General features: G+C 35.7%; 1 protein-coding gene across 2 annotated transcripts in view; it reads left to right on the top strand.

The window, feature by feature from the left end:
- The first annotated feature begins 5,406 nt into the window (after positions 1–5,406).
- The window catches only part of LOC138715026 (interferon-inducible double-stranded RNA-dependent protein kinase activator A homolog), a 31,204-nt gene continuing 15,708 nt past the window's right edge, over positions 5,407–20,902 (top strand). The window contains exons 1-5 of one of the 2 annotated variants that reach the window (XM_069847428.1): positions 5,407–5,468; positions 8,269–8,417; positions 12,792–13,082; positions 14,633–14,757; positions 17,463–17,621. In XM_069847428.1, coding sequence (XP_069703529.1) covers positions 8,276–8,417; positions 12,792–13,082; positions 14,633–14,757; positions 17,463–17,621 — 717 coding nt within the window. In that variant the 5' untranslated portion in view covers positions 5,407–5,468; positions 8,269–8,275. Of the gene's footprint in view, positions 5,469–7,967; positions 8,064–8,268; positions 8,418–12,791; positions 13,083–14,632; positions 14,758–17,462; positions 17,622–20,902 lie in introns of those variants that run through there. The other variant, XM_069847427.1, reaches the window with a different exon arrangement.

Below are 20,902 nucleotides of genomic sequence, written 5' to 3'. Positions count from 1 at the left end.
CATACGAACAACGTAATTTTCACACCAAAAATAATATTACACCTTAACTCGCAAGGAATTATGTTTGAAGTGTCTCCTAATCATTGTTTTAAATTTTATTAATGCAATTACACTACATTTTAGAGAAATATATGTTACTTTTTATGCATTCCAATTAATTTATATTGTTGAAACGCCGCCCTTCGTGATCGGATTAAGCGAGTCACATGGTCTGCCTTACGGCCTAGATCACGATGGCAGTGACACAGTCTATCGTTCCTAGTACACACAGCGCTCCAAGCGGCTAGCAACTATCGCGAGAAATGAAAAAAATTACCCCCAAGCTTCGCGATTGTATATACTAGACTGTGATTAAACTCTGATGGCGTTGAATGATATGGAACGCAGAAGTACAAAAAAAGTGGGTGCCAGAGATTTTGGCAGGTGAATTTTGTTAATCTGAACTCCAGAGCGAGTTACTCACCGCTGTTATCTCTGTCACAAGTAACCTGCAGCTGGAATGGGTGGGATATAAAAATAAATATACAGGCCCGAGCACCAAAGACGTTTTATAGTTTAACCTAGACTCACTATGGGCGCTGTTCCTCGACCCAAAATTGAACACTTTCGCGCATCGCCATCTTGAGGTCAGAAGATATGTGACTGCTCACGGTCGACTTTAGTTTTACCCAAATTACAAGCTTGGGGGTAAAGAGTGTTTGCTACAGTTAGAGTTAGGGCACAGTCTACTATATACAGTCACGAAGCTTAATACTTACTAAATATCCAAACATAAACAGTTGAAATATGCATCCATAGATAGTTGCTCACCACCAGGATCGCTACTATCGCCTCATCACAGACTCTTTCCCTAGCAGCCGATAAAATGTATTGTACTTTCGATATCGTGTTCTTTTGAAAAAAATTAACACCTTCCTTCCACTATTTAAATATGAAATATATAAGGTTTATATATTATTTTCATAAAATATATATTATATTCTATAAACTCATCTTCCTGGATCTTTCGGAAGAAGGATAACTCTAACCTATTTTTCTTACAATTTATAGTACTACAAACAGCTCTTTGTCCCATATTATTGTATTTTAGCTATTTACAGTTATTACAACCGATAACTAACATTTCACAGTTTACATAGATTTTCACAAAATTGCGAAATACGGCACAGTCAATGCTTTTTTCGATCTAGACCGCCGTAATGTTTGTTCGGGTTTTCTACGGTATTTCAGTGTATGGAGCTCAGTGAAATATTATATTATAACTTTATTGCTTATCATTGCTAAGCTTTATTTAGTGTAATTTGTCCATAAGTTCCGTTTACTTCTTGTTGCATAATATGTTGCAGAAATAATTACAAAACTGTGTTATTTTAATGTGAAGAGAATTTTACATGTTAACATAATCTGTTCGCGTCAACATTTCAAGTTTAGAGTGGAAGCTATTTTGAGGTTCAATAAAAACGGATTTATATTGTGATTTTAATTTAGCACATCTACCTTCTAATTGTAGACAGAAAATTTACCATACCACCCCTATGAAATTAGTGTATGTACGATTGTGTTACTTCGTCTCTTAGGTAGTAGATAAATACAATAATTCAGTACTCAATTGCAGTATTATGGGAGAGTCGAGTAGTATCGGACATCGGGTAATATCGGACAGTGAGTTTCTTTCATCTACCACACGATGATAGTACCTGATTGACATGGTCGCATAGAGAAACGTAACCATGTCATTCAGGTACTACCATATGGTGGTAGATGAAAGAAACGCACTGTCCGATACTACCCGATGTCCGACACTACCCGTCTCTCCCCTAAAATACAGACAAATAGAATGTCACGGGTGTCATACTTGACATTATGTTTAATTATAATGTATAATTGCGAATATAGGAATATAAGTTAAATGTAGTAAACATAACCTATAATATCCATATGACATAACATACATATGTAGTGACAGGGCATTGGAGACCACTAAAATTAGACAGAAAGGGGCAACTGGTACAGTAAACATAACCTATAATTTCAACATATCTAAATATTCGTGCGGTGCAACTGAAAATTATTGAATCGTGCATAAATGAATGCACAAGAATTTCGCAATATTTAATCGAAATAAAGGCAGGTATTACACATACGAACAACGTAATTTTCACACAAAAAATAATATTACACCTTAACTAGCAAGGAATTATGTCTGAAGTGTTCCCTAATCATTGTTTTAAATTTTGTTAATGCAATTATACTACATTTTAGAGAAATATATATTACTCTTTAAGCATTCCAATTAATTTATATGGTTGAAACGCCGCCTTTCGTGATCTGGTTAAGTGAGTCACATGGCCTGCATTACGGCCTGTATTAGATCACGATGGCAATGACACAGTCTATTGTTCCTAGTACTCACAGCGCTCCAAGCGGCTAGCAACTATCTCGAGAAATGCTACTCGTTGGCAAAAAATCATAGTAGACTGTGGTTAGGGCCTACTTTCATTCTATATGTTATGATGTAATAGCACAGTCTAATATATACAGTCGCGCAACTTCAACACTTTTTTTGCCAACATTCACGACACTAGCGCTCAAGCGGCAGGCAAGGCACTGGTCATAGGGTTGATACAGCCAGCACGTGCTTTAAAGGGATGCGAGATGTTATAATAACGTTTTAATCATGCGTCGGAATAAAGGCAATGTGTGCAATGACGAAAATTGCAGTAACAACAAGTTTAAATCTCCGAATTTGTCGTTCTTCAGATTCCCTAAAGACCAAGAGAAAATCATAACTCAGTCATAACCTATAATCCACGCTGTAGGTAGCCTACGTATTGTGTTCTATGAAACATTTATTAGTTATCAGTTACCTATTTGTACGTCAGGAAGGAGAGTTTAAATAAAAACAAAGTAAATACCTGTTACAGTATATTATTGTTTTGCAGAGATCATATGTGTAAATGTGTAACAATTCCGATTTTGGACAATGTATCTACAGTTTTTAATGCAAGTAATTCCATAATTTTTGTATTCGTGTTTTTTTCTTTATATTTTTCAAAAGTTGAATTTTATATAGCATTCAAGTAGATATCATGGTGTTAATTTTGCAAGAATTCATGGAGTATAATAATCCTTTTGCAAAATATTCACTTCTTGAATAAATCCAGACTGTGTCGATAAATTTCTGATGTGTTGGTGTAGATTCATGTGGCAGACGTATTAAGTTCTCAAGAAATAAAAGAGCCTTTTTAAATTTAATATAAGAAAGCAATCTTTTCTGTAATAATTTGCATGACTGTTATTGGTGTTGATTTTACATGCCCAGTGATTATTTGAGCCGTTCAGTACAGAAGTGGTGTAAGTCAAAATCAGGTAATGAGGTTTAAAGTAAAAATTCTGTAAAATGCAGCGCAAAGTAGCAATTAATATATCCTTCGTGCTATTCACTGACTATTAATAGTTTAAATACATTCAATATTAACTGCCACTTTGCGGTGTATTTTACAGAATGTTTACTTTAACCCCTCATTACCCATTTTTGACTCACACCACTTCTGCTCTGAAAATAAAATTAGGCCTACATTTTCTGAGTTAATTGAAGTTACAATTTTTTCAACAAAATTGTGTGTTCATTTATTTCTCACCTACGTCATATTAATAGTAAGTGCATGTAAATTACGTATTATATAGGTAGGATAAGTTAAAATTAGGCATTATGTGTGAAAACTGGAAATGTAATGTAAAATGCGGTAAACTTTGCATAAAAATTTAAACCATAATATCAGCACTATTAGCGACTCAAAATAATAATAAAAAAAATTGAAAAATAATGAACTTCATAAATCAATGTCTGTCAAATTAAGGTTTAAATCTTCCCCTTTTTTATTTTTAAGTTTACCTCAGCGGCCAAGTTTACCCCAATTTGCGGTATGGAAGATAGTTAATTTCTCAGGAAATGGGGAGAGGAGTTCACCACGCGATGTACCCTACGAGATATACCCTACAATTTTGACTGTTCTCACAGGAAATATAGAGTTCCAATGGTTTATAAATATATTTAGGAATGAATTGAATTAACCGTCCACGTACAAACAATTATATTATTTCAAACCATGATACGTGATCAGGGCCTGATTCAGTTGTAAGGAGCAGAAAGAATCACGTTTATTCCCAGCTTCTGAAAGTTGTAGATTAACTGCGTGTGAAATTCTTCCAGGATTCTAAAGTAGAATTAGTAAGAACCATATAAACTTATTGTATAGCATAAAAATATAAAATAAATTACGCAAAACCCGTTTTCTGATGTGTTATCATATGTAGTGTGCACACTTTTAACTTGCCTGCCGCTAGAGGGCTACTGTCGCGCCAGCTGTCAAATGTTGGCATATTTTATACGTATGAGTTGCGTGACTGTATCTATTAGACTGTGGTAATAGATAGTTTTGCAACGTGTAGAGACTGGGAAATCAATTTAATAAAATCAAGCGAATCATACTCGTTCATTTTATAGGCAATCTTGAGGATCGCATTTAAAAGAACTTAGGAATATTAATATTTTCTGCAGTATATTTGCTAGGCTTCTTGTCATACGTACATGACAATTTTGCTTAGGTTATTCCTTCTAGGAATAGCTCAAGTGTTTTGAATTTAGCGTACATAAGGTCTTTATTTTAGATTAAGTTACTAGCACATATGTGACGAAATACTAGGTTTTTCCACTTCAGTTTAACTGATTTATGCAAACGAAATTTTGACAGCTGGCGATTGCAATTTAACTTATCGCCACGCCCACTTTGTTTTTGGCGCTTAAGTTAATGGCGGACGGTCGTTCAATTTTCTTCAAACATGGCGGCGCAATGGCCACTCTATATCTCTCTCTTTCTAACTCGTTGATCTATGCGAAATCCTAGATCATATATGAAATATGAAATGCGCACAAACTGTGCAGGAGTGTGTTAGTGGATTCCACTTTAGTTCTTGCTGTATTCGATTATTGGTTTGTCAAGCTTCTTGCACTGGGTGATGTGGTATCGATCGCAGGTTAGGTCGCACAGTTCACATATATACACTCTGGATTGGGATCATATATGTAACAGATATTTCGGGCTTATAGGCTTTGAGGTTAACAACTTTTGTCAGGTTTACTACGCTGCCATCTAGTTATTACATAAGGAGTCACGTCGTAATTCCCATTTGAATTGCATTAGCGACTGTGCTGCCATCTCGTGTTCGTTTACGGCGGGTGGCGATCCTGGCGGTTGTTCTCTTCAAAGTGCTGCCGATTTTAACGTAGCGAGGAGTTATCTGTTACATATATGATCTAGGGCGAAATTTATTGCACAATGCCACATGACCAAGGCAACGTAAGGGGATTTACTCATTTCACATTACCAGTATCAGCAGAAAAGCAGTAGCGCAGTGCAGTCTGCAAGCAGATAATAATCAGTTGCTGTTTTTCCTTCACTTCAAGCGTTAGTATTTTTGTGAATGCCGAAGTCGTTTATTACAATAATCTTAAATTAGGAACTAGCGTCTGTTGTAAAAGTGATATATAGTTTTTTAAATTATATTGCTTTCCTGACATTTTTTGTAGCATAATTATATTGTAGGTAGGCTAATTATTTCATTCTTTGTCCGGTAGTGGAATAATTTCAGAGAACTGTGTTTGTTGTAAAAGTGATATACAGTAACATTTTTAAATTGTAATAGTGAATAACTTTTTATACAATTATTTTGTTTCCTAATCATACTGAAAATGAAAATATTTATTATTTCCTTCTGTAATTACTGCAGATGGGAAAGTGGGAAAAGTATACTAAAACGTTTAATGGGCAATGGTTAAATGATAGTTCATTCTCAAACTGGCTTCAGGATGTGGAAGACGACAGCAATAAAGGAGATTGTAAAGTTTATAAAGTTCAAATTAGGGCTAATAAGGGAGACTTGAAAAGCATTCCGATCATATTATGATCTAGGGTTAAACATACATAATCCGCGAAATATAAATCTGCCATTTATATTTGGTTACTTTTTCTGAATGTTGGCTGCTTTTTCAGCGAACTTTCGCTACTTTTAGTTATACCAATCTGGCACCACTGAGATCAACCATCACCGTAGCCAAGAAGGCAGCCAGCACCATAGACTTACTAAATAACCGCTAGACCGCTCACTGGCGCTAGTGTTATGCTCCCAAACGAGCCCCTTCCACGCTGTAACGGAGAACTGAGAAATATGTTCCCAAATTGAAGCAGCAGAAAGCCGCCATTTGTTTGTTAGAAAACGCGCGGGATTTCGAAACCGCTATTTGAATACGTGTTATATTGCGTATCCGAAAGCTAAATGTTCTTGTTTAACCCTTTGTTGCCGGACATAAGAAAAAATTAAAATAAATCCGTTTTCTTTAGTGAATGTCGTTAGAATATGAATTCAAAACATACAGTAATTTTTTCAGAAATTTGTCATTTTTTTTAATTCTTTCATTTTAAAAAAGGTCGTATTTCTACGTACAGAACTGTCAGTATCCTTGATGGATTTTATTTATCAGGTTGCACGTAATTTCTGGCGGTTTATTATTCTTCCAGGTCTTCCAGTATGCAAAAGTGTTACAAACTCTTTGGGTGGGCGTTATAGGCTTTGACGTTAACAACTTTTGTCAGGTTTACTACGCTGCCATCTAGTTGTTACATAAGGAGTCACGTCATAATTCCCATTTGAATTGCATTAGCGACTGTACTGCCATCTCGTCTTCGTTTACGGCGGACGGGTGGCGATTCTGGCGGTTGTTCTCTTCAAAGTGCAAACGATTTTAACATATTGATGACCTATCTGTTGCATAATGATTTAGGACCGTACCCACCAAAGACGTCATATAGGTACCCACCACGGCACTCAGCTTGCTAGAAAGCTAGGAAACAGGCAAGAAAACAAGCACTGTTTGAACCGGGCTTTACACATAAGAAATTTAATAATTATTGTTTTTTTGAAAGATGGGACATGACAGTTAAGCGGCCGAGCTTGGAACTACAGTGCCATGTTGCCAATGTTGCCAATATGGACTACCACGCTGCCAGCTGATGGAAGCTAGCAATTGTTGTTAAGATAGCTGACGTTAAAACATTCATTGACAATTGACGCGAAGGTAAGAAAACATACAAAAATCGACAGAGAATCAAAGACGAAACGTTCCAATGTTAAACTGTGTGCAAAGTAAATATCGCCAAGAGAGTTATTTAAGCACTCGCCACGTGGGAACTGTAAGTTTGGCAACTCAACCGTTGTTACCAACAACAGGCCTACCACGCTATGTGACATTCAGATTGTTTTTCCGATCGCAATGCTCCTGTCATGTCCCATCTTTCAAAAAAAAAAAACAAGTATACTACTACTACTACTACCCTAGCTACTATTACTACTACTTTATAAATATCAACTCTGTAACATAAGTCGATACAAAATATTAACTTATCTTTCAACAATGGATTTCAAGTTCAAATTCAAATTTATTCATTCATAATTTACATTTGAAATATTACATTTAAATAGATACCCGAAATGAGCATATACTATGAACAAATGAGCATTTTTCTCCTGAGTTTTGAATATTTTTGAACATATTATCCTTTTTTTTCCCTTTTATACCATATTTGAACACAGTGTGCAATTAATGCGAACGCAAACACTTAAAAATCAAATTCTCAGGAAATCATCTTCCAGTGCAAGGACATGCTGCAAGGACGTAATAGGATTGTACTGTATTCTATTCTATTGCACGTCAGTATGCATGGTGTGTGAATATTTTTTATATTCAATTGAGTATGTATAATCATATTTGCTAATTTTTATGTTGCGTTTTTTCAAGTAGGAATTGCAAAATGTAGAGGCAAGACCGAAGACGGTCTTGATAGAGGGTTTCTCTGAATTTTAGTGTGATTTTTAATATGATATAGGGGGATTTCTTGTTCCATCGTTGGCGACGCTGCAAACAGTAAACACCCGTTTCAATAGGAGGGTATAGTATCAGCGAACAGCGATCCTATTATTTTGTATTCTTTTATGTAGACCTAAAGGTAATTTCTTAATTTAAAAGTAGACTCAAATGAACAGTAGCGTTTTGTGACTATAATAGAATGTGCCAATATCACTGACAAATCTATTTTTGTCTGGTCATAAAGCTAATGATCGAACCGACTCAGTCGATTCGTTACCATGACAGCTAAGCTATGTATTATGAGTATAATGTATATCTTTAATCGAGTAATACTCATGCTTCAGGTGAACCATGACTACAAAGACGCCAGTGTCGATGCTGCAGGAGATGTGCATTCGTAAGAGCACTCTACCCCATTACGAGCTGATTCACGATGGAGGAGGATCACACGAAGCTCTTTTCAAATACAAAGTGTGTGTTGGAGAAGTGATAGGTTAGATGGTCATAAAAGTTTATGATGTTCATAGTGATAAGCTAGATAAGACCTTACCAGTATGGTACTCCAGAAACAAGTGATTTTAGTTTGCAGCCACGAATACTTGAAAAATAAAAGTAATTTGATACTTATATATTCTAATGTACTGTTGGAGCTTCCCTTCCACAACTTGTTACAAATATAACCGTCGAGGGCCGGTCTTCGATATCTCCCCGCACCACACAGGAATTGACGTCTGATAAGCGTTTAGTTAATCGTTTATTAATGTCATGAACAACAGTTTGTTGCAATAGACATAAAATGTACCAAATTACAAGAGATGTAAAATAATATTCGACATAAAATATAAAAACAGATGAATCAGGGTTGGTAAAAAACAGTTTTATTTAAAAAAATAAAAAGAGAGTATTTTTTTTTTGTTTTAAACTTTTTATACTGTTTTAAACAGTGCCATGAAATAGTGCATTTTTTAAATGTGTTGCCGACTTTGTCGTTAACTAATGCTGAGTTTTTGGCAATTAAGCCATTAACTCTCTTGCTCTCCTACATTTCTCACACACAGTGGGTTTAGAGGAAAAGGCTGGACATCACTGAAGATGATTCTGATCCATTTCTTTCTGAAAACTGCACAGTGGACAAAGTGGTGAAGAAAAAATTCCAATTTTGTTCAAGTGTTTTGACAAATAGTCATAATTATCCTGTGAGTAATCAAAACGATGCAACTACACTTTACTTTGGAGGAATTATGATTATTTTGTACACTGAGACTCTCCCATCTTCTATGGTTTTATATTTTGAGTTGATTAATCTTTCAACTGTTGAAGATGATAAAGTTAACATTTTTTTAATATGAAACATGTTTTATCCATAGGGTTACCAGATGGATATTGTAAAAATTAGCGAAATTTCAGAAAAATTCGGGAAACCAATATTTTACATTTTAAATTTATCGCGTTGTTTATTAAATTAAATAAGGTTATTTATTCTTAAAATTAATATCCTACTAACTAAAAAAAAAAATACATTTTATGAAACTTAATGGTGAATTTCATAAAACATAATATTTTCAAATTTACCTCAGTTTGATTGCATATATTTCTCTAAAGATCTATCATCTATTAACAGTGAGAAATCATTTTTTTACAACATTATAAAAAGTTATAATTCTGATTTCTAAAACAGTGGGGCATCTGTTCCTACTGTTTGACCATTCGTTGTGAGCGTAAGAGATTATTCCATGTGGGCACAAGCCAATTGTGCACATCTTTGCACCTCTTTAAATAAACATTTTTTTTTAAATCATCATCAGAATTTCGCTTCTCTAAATAGGCTATTTAGACAGCATACTTAAAACACCTATTACTTTGGATTTACCATTTACTACTTAAGAGTCCACGTCTGTGGAGTAACGGTTAGCGCATCTGGCCGCGAAACCAGGTGGCCTGGGTTCGATTCCCGGTTGGGACAAGTTACCTGGTTGAGGTTTTTTCCTGGGTTTTCCCTCAACCCAATATGAGCAAATGCTGGGTAACTTTCGGTGCTGGACCCCAGATTCATTTCACCCACATTATCACCTTCATCTCATTCAGACTCTAAATAATCTAAGATGTTGATAAAGCATCGTAACATAACCTAATAAAATAAAATATTACTTAGGCTGCACAACAGAAACACGAAGAGACATTTCCAATCAAACTGAATATCCGGATTTCTACTTTCTTATGATGCCACTGTTGAGTATCGATTAGTGAGCAAGTGATCATGATTGAATGATTACTTGTACCACAAAGAAGGCTGTCAAACTTGCATGTCTTCACTGTGCACTCGACAATGAAATCATTTCATGAAGTAGAAGTGGTGTTTGGTGGTATAATAACTCTGTGGTACAACAGAAAAAATTGGTACCCTGTGGTGTACTTTCATCATTTTATTTCATAGCTCTGTTTCTCATTATTAAATTTTAAGCTAAGTTTGTAGAAAAATAAAAAATATTTTATAATTTAAACATCTTAAAATCATTTTTCAGTGAATTAAATTTTAAGCTAAGTTTGTAGAAAAATAAAAAATATTTTATAATTTAAACATCTTAAAATCATTTTTCAGTGAATTTCTTATAAATATAACAAAACCTGCTTCAGATGGTAGACCTACATGCAGATATCAGCATTCAGATTGTTTGCACTGTAGCCTATATCCTACAAAAATTCCTTAGTGATAATGGGATATTTAAGTGATGTGAGGCCGAGGAATATGAAAAGATTTCAATGACTTAAGTGTGTAATGTGGAGAGATATTGAAGTTTCACCATCATTTTCAACATATGCTTTGATAAAAGGTAAAATGAAGATAACTTACATAGCCTAATGTTTTCTTATTACCTCCTACTGGCACATTATTTGTATAGGACTGTAGGCCTAAATCACTGCCGATTTGTTTTCCTCCCATGCGAGAGAGCATTCGGATCTACGCGTGCTACGACTGCTTATAATGCCTGTATGTTATTTATTTTTTTAGTAGGTTATTTTACGACGCTTTATCAACATCTTAGGTTATTTAGCGTCTGAATGAGATGAAGGTGATGATGCCGGTGAAATGAGTCCGGAGTCCAGCACAAAAAGTTACCCAACATTTGCTCATATTGGGTTGAGGGAAAACCCCGGAAAAAACCTTAATCAGGTAACTTGCCTCGACTGGGAATCGAACCCGGGCCTCCTAGTTTCGCGGCCAGACACGCTAGCCATTACTCCACAGGTCTGGACTCGGTATGTTATATATATATTTTTTTTTTTATCCAATGCCACCAGGTTGTCTTTTCGACATTTCTGGTCTTCTCTCCTGGCTGTGGCTTAATTGTAACCCACTTCTGAGGTTGGGGCGCCTGGAAGGCAGAGTTACATTACCCCGATGATGTGATAGGATGATTATGATAATGTGGTGCCAGGAGAGGTCTGAAATCTAAACTTAACGTAAATTCCAGACCATGGACGAACACAGGAATAATCCCCTTTAAGGAAAAATTCCTGTGCTCTAACTGGGAATCGAACCCGGGACCTCATGAACTATAGCCAGAAGCTCTGACCACTAGACCATGAGGCTGGTCCGGTATGTTATATATGCCGTGTTCTGTGTTTAGTAATAAGCTGTAATATAATATAACCTGCCTACAGTATTACTTCATACATCAAGAAATGGCGGGTTTTCTGTAGCAGGCAACACTTAAGTTTTTTTTTTTTTTTTTAAGAAGAAAGTGGAAAAATGATAACATTTTCAGTAGGAAGGTTGTTTGGAATGTGAAGAATTCATATAGGACGTCACTTAACTTGAAAGCAAACTAGAAAATAGCTAAAAATTGGAAAGAATTGATCGGTATAGGTAATCTAAAAGTGATATTTAACACGTCAAATAAGAGGTATGACACCTCAAAATGAAAGCGATACGCACATTTCACTTCACTTAAGGTTTGTTCCAGCAAGCAATTCAGAACATGTTGCGAACTAATAGGCCTACTGAATTTCTTTCGACACATGCGCCAGTTTTGTATAGTGTTAGAACTAGTTCAGGATTTTATGTTGTTTGAACATTTCTTGAACTGTTCTTTCAAGGCCTTTGGAGTTTCTTCTCATATTAAAATTATATTCATCTTTCGAACTTAATTCGTCATAAAATATATCACTATTACATTCCAAATCACTCATGATCGACTTTTTTTTATTTTAACCTGCCTAGTCTCGAAGAATTTTAACCATAACCCTCTGCGCATATGTCAGCAGTTCAGAATTCCCAGTTCTGCTCTTAATTGAGAACCAATTTCACTCGTTTCAAACGAGTTCTGAAGCATGTTGGAACAGGGAACTGGGAGTTCATCATCTGTTCAGAATCAATTCTAATCTTGTTGGAACCAACGTTGGGCTACTGCGCATGAACAGGCAGTTCAGAATTGATTGCTGACTGTGTCAGAACGAACCTTTAGTATATGCAAGGCATATAAAAAGCGTAAACTAACCTAACCTGACATAGATTCATATATGCAAGGCATACCAAAATCCTAAACTAACCTAATCTAACCTGTCACAGAACTTAGAACAGTAGAACTTAGAAAAATACAGCTTGGAAGTTTCAATGTTGTATCCTATAGAAAACCGAAATGGCTTTAAAAAGTAAATTAAATGTCAACACTGAGCCAGGCTCGAAACTAAGCTAAGTGAAGCTAATCTAAAACAGTCCTTGGCTTTACTCCCGTCTGAAAAATCCATACTGAGGACTTTTATTGTTTTAAAAGTTCAGAGTCCTTGGCTGAGTTTGAACTTGTGAAAGAACACTCTAGTTGCGTAGCAGCTTATTATTTGTAACAATCAATAATGTGACTTGCAGCTGTTGGCAGTGGGCGCTCCAAAAAAGAAGCAAAGCATGATGCTGCCAAGATCATCCTGAAGAGACTGCAGGAGGAGGGTGGCTCCTCACCAGACATCTCTGCTGCTGAAGTGATGGATGTGTCTTCGCCTTACAAAGGGAAGCTGCAGGAGAATGCAGTAGGGGCACTACAGGAACTGTGTTTGACCAATGATATCCAAGTGCCCGAGTACAAAGTGGTGGGTGATGAGGGTCCACCACACGAGAAGCAGTTCACTCTCTTGTGTCAGGTCTCCAAGCTCGAGGAGACTGGTAAACATGCCTGTTGTACTGTATTGTATTTATTTACAGGCCATGGTATTCATACTTCGCTTCACAGCTACAACATGGAACGTATAAAAAAAGATCTTAATATGGTCTTAATTATAGTCACAGTCTAGTTGAAATATATACAGAAGAGTTTTACAATATAGACTTACTAGTACAACACAAAGGTTTAGTATTGATACTTACAAGACAGAAATATTCATGATACATTGTTGAATGTCATAAATACACTTAACAGAACTTAGTGAAATTAGATACTTATTTAATTTGTTCCTAAATAATCTTATGTTTTGAGTTTGATATTTTTATATCCATAAGGAGACTATTAACAATTTTTACTGCCATATAACGCACTCCTTTGTGATAGCACTATAGACTTGCTGATGGAATATGAAAGTTATTTTGGAGTGGGATATGTGAGAAGTAGTTTCTTAAGTATTGACTGCATTTAATTAGGATATTGTAGTAGGATATGGAAGAAGTAGTTTCCTAAGTGTTGACTGCATTTAATTAGGATATTGGAGTATGATATGTGAGAAGTAGTTTGTTAAGAGTTGACTGCATTTAATTAGGATATTGGAATAGGATATGTGAGAAGAAGTTTCTTAAGTATTGACTGCATTTAATTACGATATTGGAGTAGGATATGGGAGAAGTAGTTCCTTAAGTATTGACTGCATTTAATTAGGATATTGGAGTACGATATGTGAGAAGTAGTTTCTTAAGTATTGACTGCATTTAATTAGGATATTGGAGTAGGATACGTGAGAAGTAGTTTCTTAAGTATTGACTGCATTTAATTAGGATATTGGAGTAGGATATGTGAGAAGTAGTTTCTTAAGTATTGACTGCATTTAATTAGGATATTGGAGTAGGATATGTGAGAAGTAGTTTCTTAAGTATTGACTGCATTTAATTAGGATATTGGAGTAAGATACGTGAGAAATAGTTTCTTAAGTATTGACTGCATTTAATTAGGATAGTGGAGTAGGATATGTGAGAAGTAGTTTCTTAAGTATTGACTGCATTTAATTAGGATATTGGAGTAGGATATGTGAGAAGTAGTTTCTTGAGTATTGACTGCATTTAATTAGGACATTGGCTTAGGATATGTGAGAAGTAGTTTTTTAAGTGTTTACTGCATTTAATTAGGATATTGGAGTAGGATATGTGAGAAGTAGTTTTTTAAGTGTTGACTGCATTTAATATAGGATATTGGAGTAGGATGTGTGAGAAGTAGTTTTTTAAGTGTTGACTGCATTTAATATAGGATATTGGAGTAGGATGTGTGAGAAGTAGTTTCAAAAGTAGTGACTGCGTCTAATATGGAATATTGGAGCAGAATATGTGAAAAGTTGATAAGTAGTTCTGAAAATATTGACTTCATTGAAATATAATATTGCAGCATGATATCTTGAGAAGTTTGTAGTAATGCATATAACTTAGGGGTGTTTTTTCAAGCTGCAGACACATGTCAGTATCCTTGGTGTCTTATTTAACAGCAATTAAAATGAAAGTTCTTTTACTTGTTGCAGCTGTGGCCCGAACCAAAAAGCAAGCCAAGCAGTTGGCAGCCCACAAGATGTTGAATCGTCTTAAAACATCAATGGGGCATGTGCTCAACATGAGCACAGCTGAGAAGTCTGAGTCTTCAGACAAGGTGCGTTTCTAATACAATCAGCCTGAGAGTTTGTCCTTCTTGCTTTCTTTTAATTTTTTAAAACCTGACGACTAATTTTTTCATGAACAGGAAACTGTTTGTCACACAACCTGAAACTTTGAATGAGGTTTTTGTTCATTTTCATCTTTGTAAATTGTAATTATCAATTAGATAAGATTAATTTTATAGGGAAACAATAGCAATGGTATATTGTGTGTTTTTTTTGTTACCAGACACAAGTTATGTTTTCCTTCTGACACTATGTTAAGAGGAGAGGATGGTATTTTTTGGTGAAAAATGAGCAAATTAAAAAAAAAAAAAATTCTTTAAAATACTCTGTGATATGTGTGGAATGCATAGCATAACATTTTGTGCGTATTTGTGCTCTTATCGGATGTTGAGTCGCCATTTTTAAACGTGCGTTATGGATTTTTAAATCACTCTCCCACTTTTATTGTTGCTCCCAGTAAATTATATTTTCAAAAAAAATTTTTTTTCTTTAAAATACCCTTTGATATGTGTGGAATGCATTGCATAACATTTTGTGGGTATTTGTGCCATTATCGGATGTTGAGACGTCATTTTTAAACTTCCTGCGCTATGGATTTTTAAATCACACACTCGCTTTTATCGCTTTCCAGTAACTTAATTTCTTTGCTACTTTGCCAGACAAAAATGGATATAATTTCTGAACTATTAAAGATACATGCATGAAATTTAGAACACACATTCTTTAGACTATTAGGAAACGTTTCTCTGTAACAGAATTTTGTTAATTGATTTCATTTAAAAAATATGTCCGTTTGTTTGCAAAAAAGGAAATCAGAAAATTGTTATTAAATTTTAATTGTCTATTTTACAAACGTAGGGACTAATATCAAAATTCTGTTACAGACCGTTTGTAGAACATGCCTTTGCAAATACATTGCAAAAAGCTATTTGAATCTATCTTTAAAAACGGTTTAGATATATCAGTTTTAGTACAATCTTGCATTGGGTATATTTTTTCAAATTTGGGCCCTCAAATTTTTTTTTTTTTTTCAAAATATTTTTATTTGGTTGAGTAGGATAGCCACAGCAATGAGCTCTCTACATACAAAAAATTAATATTTTACACCAAATAGGAAAAAAGTTTTAAAAAATACCATCCTCTCCCCTTAAGAAAACTTCCAAACAATTTATACACCATTCGAAAGAACATCCTGAAAAATGATGAAATCTGTAATATTGCATCCTGCAATGTACATATGAACCAACTAGAGAGAGTTAGAGTGTCTCTGCTGTCTATGGGAGTCTATTACGTTTGACCTGGCGGACACAAGGATTGAACAAATTGGTTCTTCTGTGAATGATAATGATAGTTAACAAAACAATATTCGGAACACGAAAGTTTCTTGCAAAGAGGTTGTGACACTCACTTTCTTCCATATGAAATTACAAATGTACGAATTGCCCTTCTAATACAATAAATTTGTTGAAGGGGAATAAGCAGGAACTGTCAATATTATTGGTGAGTACGTGTTTGATTTTATGTTTGTTTAGAGAACTTCATACACATTAATTGTAATGTGTTTAAAATTCCTCCTCCCCCCTCCGATCACTCACCCGCATGCTCACAGTATGACAGCAGATGGCTATGTAAAATTGACAGTTTTAATATGTCCCAGAATATTTCCAAATTGATGTATAAATTGTTTAGACCTTTGCTTAACATAGAGTTGCTCGCTTCCTATGCCGCTTCATATGTATTCAATCCTCGTGCCCAACAGGTCAAACGTGATAGACTCCCATTGGATGGTGGAGAACCCCACCCCCGCCTCTTTAACTCTCTCTAGTTTGTTCATATATGCATCGCAAGATGCAATAATAGACATTTCACCATTTTCAGGATGCTCTTTCGAATGGTGTATAAATTGTTTGGAAGTTTTCTTAACATCGGGTGATGTTTCCTTGTTAGTTGAATGGCTTGTACAATGGTTGGCTACTTCGTTTGACTTCCAGCCCAGATCACATATAACCAGATTGATCAACCTTAGGGACTTTGAAGGCAACAACTTTTACCAATTTTACTATGCTGCCATCTAGTGACTGCAGAAGAAACATGTTATAACTCCCATTTGAATTGTGTGGAGCAACTGTACTTCCATCTAGCTGTCATTATCAATCAACAGTGGCGATCCTGGTGGTTATTCTTTTCCATATGTTTCTGTTTTCAGTCTGTTATATACGTGATCAGGGCTTCCAGCAAAAACCATACTCATATTGATCAGGATTTCTGATTCCATCGTATCTAATAATGAAATAGACTGACTTGACTTTGCTTTTACTTATCCTAACATTTCTCGATTATTTGAAGGTCATATTGAGGTTTGATTTCAGAGAAGTTGGAATTTATATTAACACAATATTTTGTTATTAATTTCTTAGTTAGGTAATTTCACTCATTATATTCAGGTTAGCTACTATTACTTATTTTATTTGTTATGCTTTATTACTTATACTTTTCTTACTTACTACACTGGTTCTACTCAGGAGAAATCCGGAAGAATGCTTAGAAAAACATGGAAGATGGGAGATCTCAATACAATTAGATGAAATAGAGGAAATTATTTTCTTCTTTCTTCCACCACATACTCAGGAGCTTTGGGATTCTCGGGTAATGTGTTGAGAGGTACGAATATCCAGCGAGTCCCTTGCTGTTACAGAAATATGACAGTGATCCAGATGCGGAGGTGGTAGTGAACAAGTTCAAGGAGTTGGGGACTCTTGGAAGCAGCACACGCAGAATTCCTTTTGGTCAGAAAATCTCGGAGTACCACCTCACGCTGAAGAGTCTCGATGGAGAATTACTCAAGAAACTCAAGGTATTGTGTAATACAAAACATGCATTAAAATACGCAGAACTTAAAAACTGTAGGTTACATCTGAGCTCCTTTATATTGTAACTTTTATACAACAATAATGTACTCTTGATTTCAACTAATGTTCACAAAGCACCATGTGCAGAACGAAACTGTCAGTTCTCAGTTCACAGTTCGTTCGCCTTGGCTAGTTCTTCTAGCTCACTCACTTAAGTTTACTGTACGTCGAACCCAAGCCTTCCAGATACAGTTAACTACACATCGAACCCAAGCCTCTGGATACGTCGCACTCGCCTGGATAATGCCACAGTTACAGTCTCACTCAAGTTCACTGCACATCGAACCCTGGTCTTCTGGCTACGGTCCACGGCATGTCGAACTCCGGCCTTCCCAGTCGTGGTCTTCCTCACATTGAACCCCGGTCTCGAAGGCTGGCATCCTTGCTCGCTCGAAGACTCACGTGTAGACTGACTGACTTCCGAAGACCAACTCGAACTCAGGTCCACTTCACTCGCTGCCCAAGACTGACTGAAGCCTGGTTCACTCTCTCGCTACTGAGTCACTGACTTCCGTCAGCAACTCATGGTGTTATTTATTTACCACAAACGTCTGGAATGTACTACGTCGCGAAGCCTCTGGAACCCACAACAATTGGTTTCCAGATGTTTTCCCTGCTCTCTTTGCCGCACTGTCTTGTAGCCTTGTTTCCCCTCTCTCTGTGGTGCACCCCAGCGCCCACCGAAGCTCGAGCCTCGCCTTCCGCGCCTTCCTTTCCGCTGGACGTGCGCGTGCACTCCCGAGGCAACCAGCCACGACTAGAATGTTCCAGACGGTGCCACAATATCAAACATGACCTTGACGACATAACTAGTTGATCCTATGGTATTTATTCATGCATTATTCTGGGAGATAATACCCGAAGCAACATGTATTATCACAACCAACTTCTTCATGTGTTATGCACTTTGTTGATTCTTGAGTTTGGTAATGACATTGGCTATCACTAATTGCAACAATTTTGTGATGGTCAGAGATAGAATACATGGAAATGCATATTTTTCGTTTGTCAGGGCAATGTTGACATTATTTAATTTTGAATGATGAATTACAGTGCTTAGAACCAAAAATATCACCATCACTTTTTATGTTATTGGTTTTTTTTTATCATACAGTCATTTCATTTAAATTACTAAACTTTAATGCAGATATTTCGTTAGCTATTTGATTAGAAACATGTGAAAACGCCATTTTTATTCTAATTTTTTTTAGTTTAATTTCTGCTACTCTTTTGGCTGTTACACCATTAAGAAAATAAAACTTTGTTCTGAAAAGACTCTTTTTTTTTTTTTCTGATTAATATTAATTCTATGTAGCAGTGATTTGCAACCTTTTTCAACCTGTGGCACACTAGACACACTCACATAATCTAAACCAGTGGTTTCCAACCAGGGGGAATTTTGGAGGTTTTAGGCAGGAATATGTTTATTAAATGTTGGCTTGTGCCGTGTTTGCTGCATATTGACTCTTGTGAACTCACTTTTTTTTTTACTACACCTTTTAATTTAATTTTTTCAATCGACAACCTTTACTATTTTCATTTTCTCGTGTCACACCAGCGGATCATTTGCGACACACCAGTTGAAAATGGCTGCTTTATAGGTTAGATTTGTGAGATCTTATGTGCTCTTAAATCTAATGAATACAACTTGTTAATATCAGTACTAGTATAGAAGATATTTATGGTGATAATTTGAAGTGCCTCACTGTGTGTATTGTATATATTATCACTTTTAAAATCTCTTTTTCGTGAATTAAAAAATACAGTATTGTAATATGTGAATAGCCATATTATGTGAATTAGTGCGAAATTGACATATATGTTTGAATCATATACTTTATAGATGAAGTGAGACATCTTACATCTAGTGTGCAATCCAAAAACGAAAGTATTTCTTCTTATTTGCATGGACAATGAATGATTTCATTTATGTATGCTTTTTAAATGATAGATAGTTCAAGAAAATAATCCTTAACCGAGAATAGAATTTTTTATATATGTGACAGAAAGACTAAATTATTATGAAAAATGTAGAACGTGTTACCTTCGTGACATCAAGTTTTAACAATATGTGTGAATTTTCTCGCATATTATGTAGGTCTACATATTCATGCAGACAAACTGATATGTGTGATTTTCACAAAAATTGTGATGCTACTCAGAGGGTGATCTGAAATTTGCTAGCAGAATGTAAACGTTGTTCTTTGAAATTATTTGCTTTCTTTTTTTTAGAAAATCCATCCTTTTCGTCAGGAGAATGAAGAGGTGTAGGGAATTGACACTCTTTGCTTTATCCTCGGGGAGTAGAGAGGTAGGACTAAAGAGTCGAAAACTATCCTAGTTCATTAGAATGCATTTATGAGGCATCCAGATAATATGGTAGTAATTAAACATGAAGTTGTGTTACAGTGCCGAAAGAAGTGATCTCAGTGACAGCGTTGAAGTGAATATTTGTCATTTCGTAACTGTTTGTGAGCACCAAATTTTTATGTTGTGGGAGTTACATCACACACACATACAACTCTCAATTTGAATGGAGGGCTGCACCTCCCTTTGGTTGGCGAGTCAGGCAAACCTAATCTGGAAGGCTGAATTGAGTCCATTGACCATTCCCACAATACTACTACTAATAATAGGTTGCTTTTATAGTCCATAGCCATCCACAGTATAAGTGTTGGCATTGCCTCCAATAACGATGGTTCAGTTATACCTCAGCAACACTGTTCACAGAACCTTGTTAGTAAAGTAGGTTGCATCACGGCAGATAGGAATTGGTTAGGAGAGGTTATGCAATACATATCACTGCCCCTTGCAACAAATTGCTTGCCTTTAGTAGAGCAATAATTAGAACAAGATTGAAAATTCACTTTCTTTGTATCTCTGATAAATTTGGTGTAAATAAATTGCTCACAAATGCAATAAAATTTACATTCTTGACTGTGCTCATGATCATGCTTTTAGGTAAACTAACATTTTTGTTGTCTGTGTGATGACCGGACAAGAATAGTCCCACCATGAGTTCATATGGTTTGTAAGAGGCGAACAAATGAACACCCAGTGTCACCTTGTCAATGGGGGTCATAAATACATTGACCTGGTCCTCCAGGTTGGGGGTTGGGCATGGGGCTGACAATACCATCCTGTAAAAAAATATTGTTGCGAAACTTCAACAAGAGGATCAAGCCTTAAGGATTTACTGGAGACGGACTGGCAGACATAAAAATGA

The sequence above is a fragment of the Periplaneta americana genome, chromosome 15 (genome assembly GCF_040183065.1).
Source record: "Periplaneta americana isolate PAMFEO1 chromosome 15, P.americana_PAMFEO1_priV1, whole genome shotgun sequence".
Taxonomy (NCBI): domain Eukaryota; kingdom Metazoa; phylum Arthropoda; class Insecta; order Blattodea; family Blattidae; genus Periplaneta; species Periplaneta americana.
This window is presented reverse-complemented; position numbering and strand designations above follow the sequence as displayed.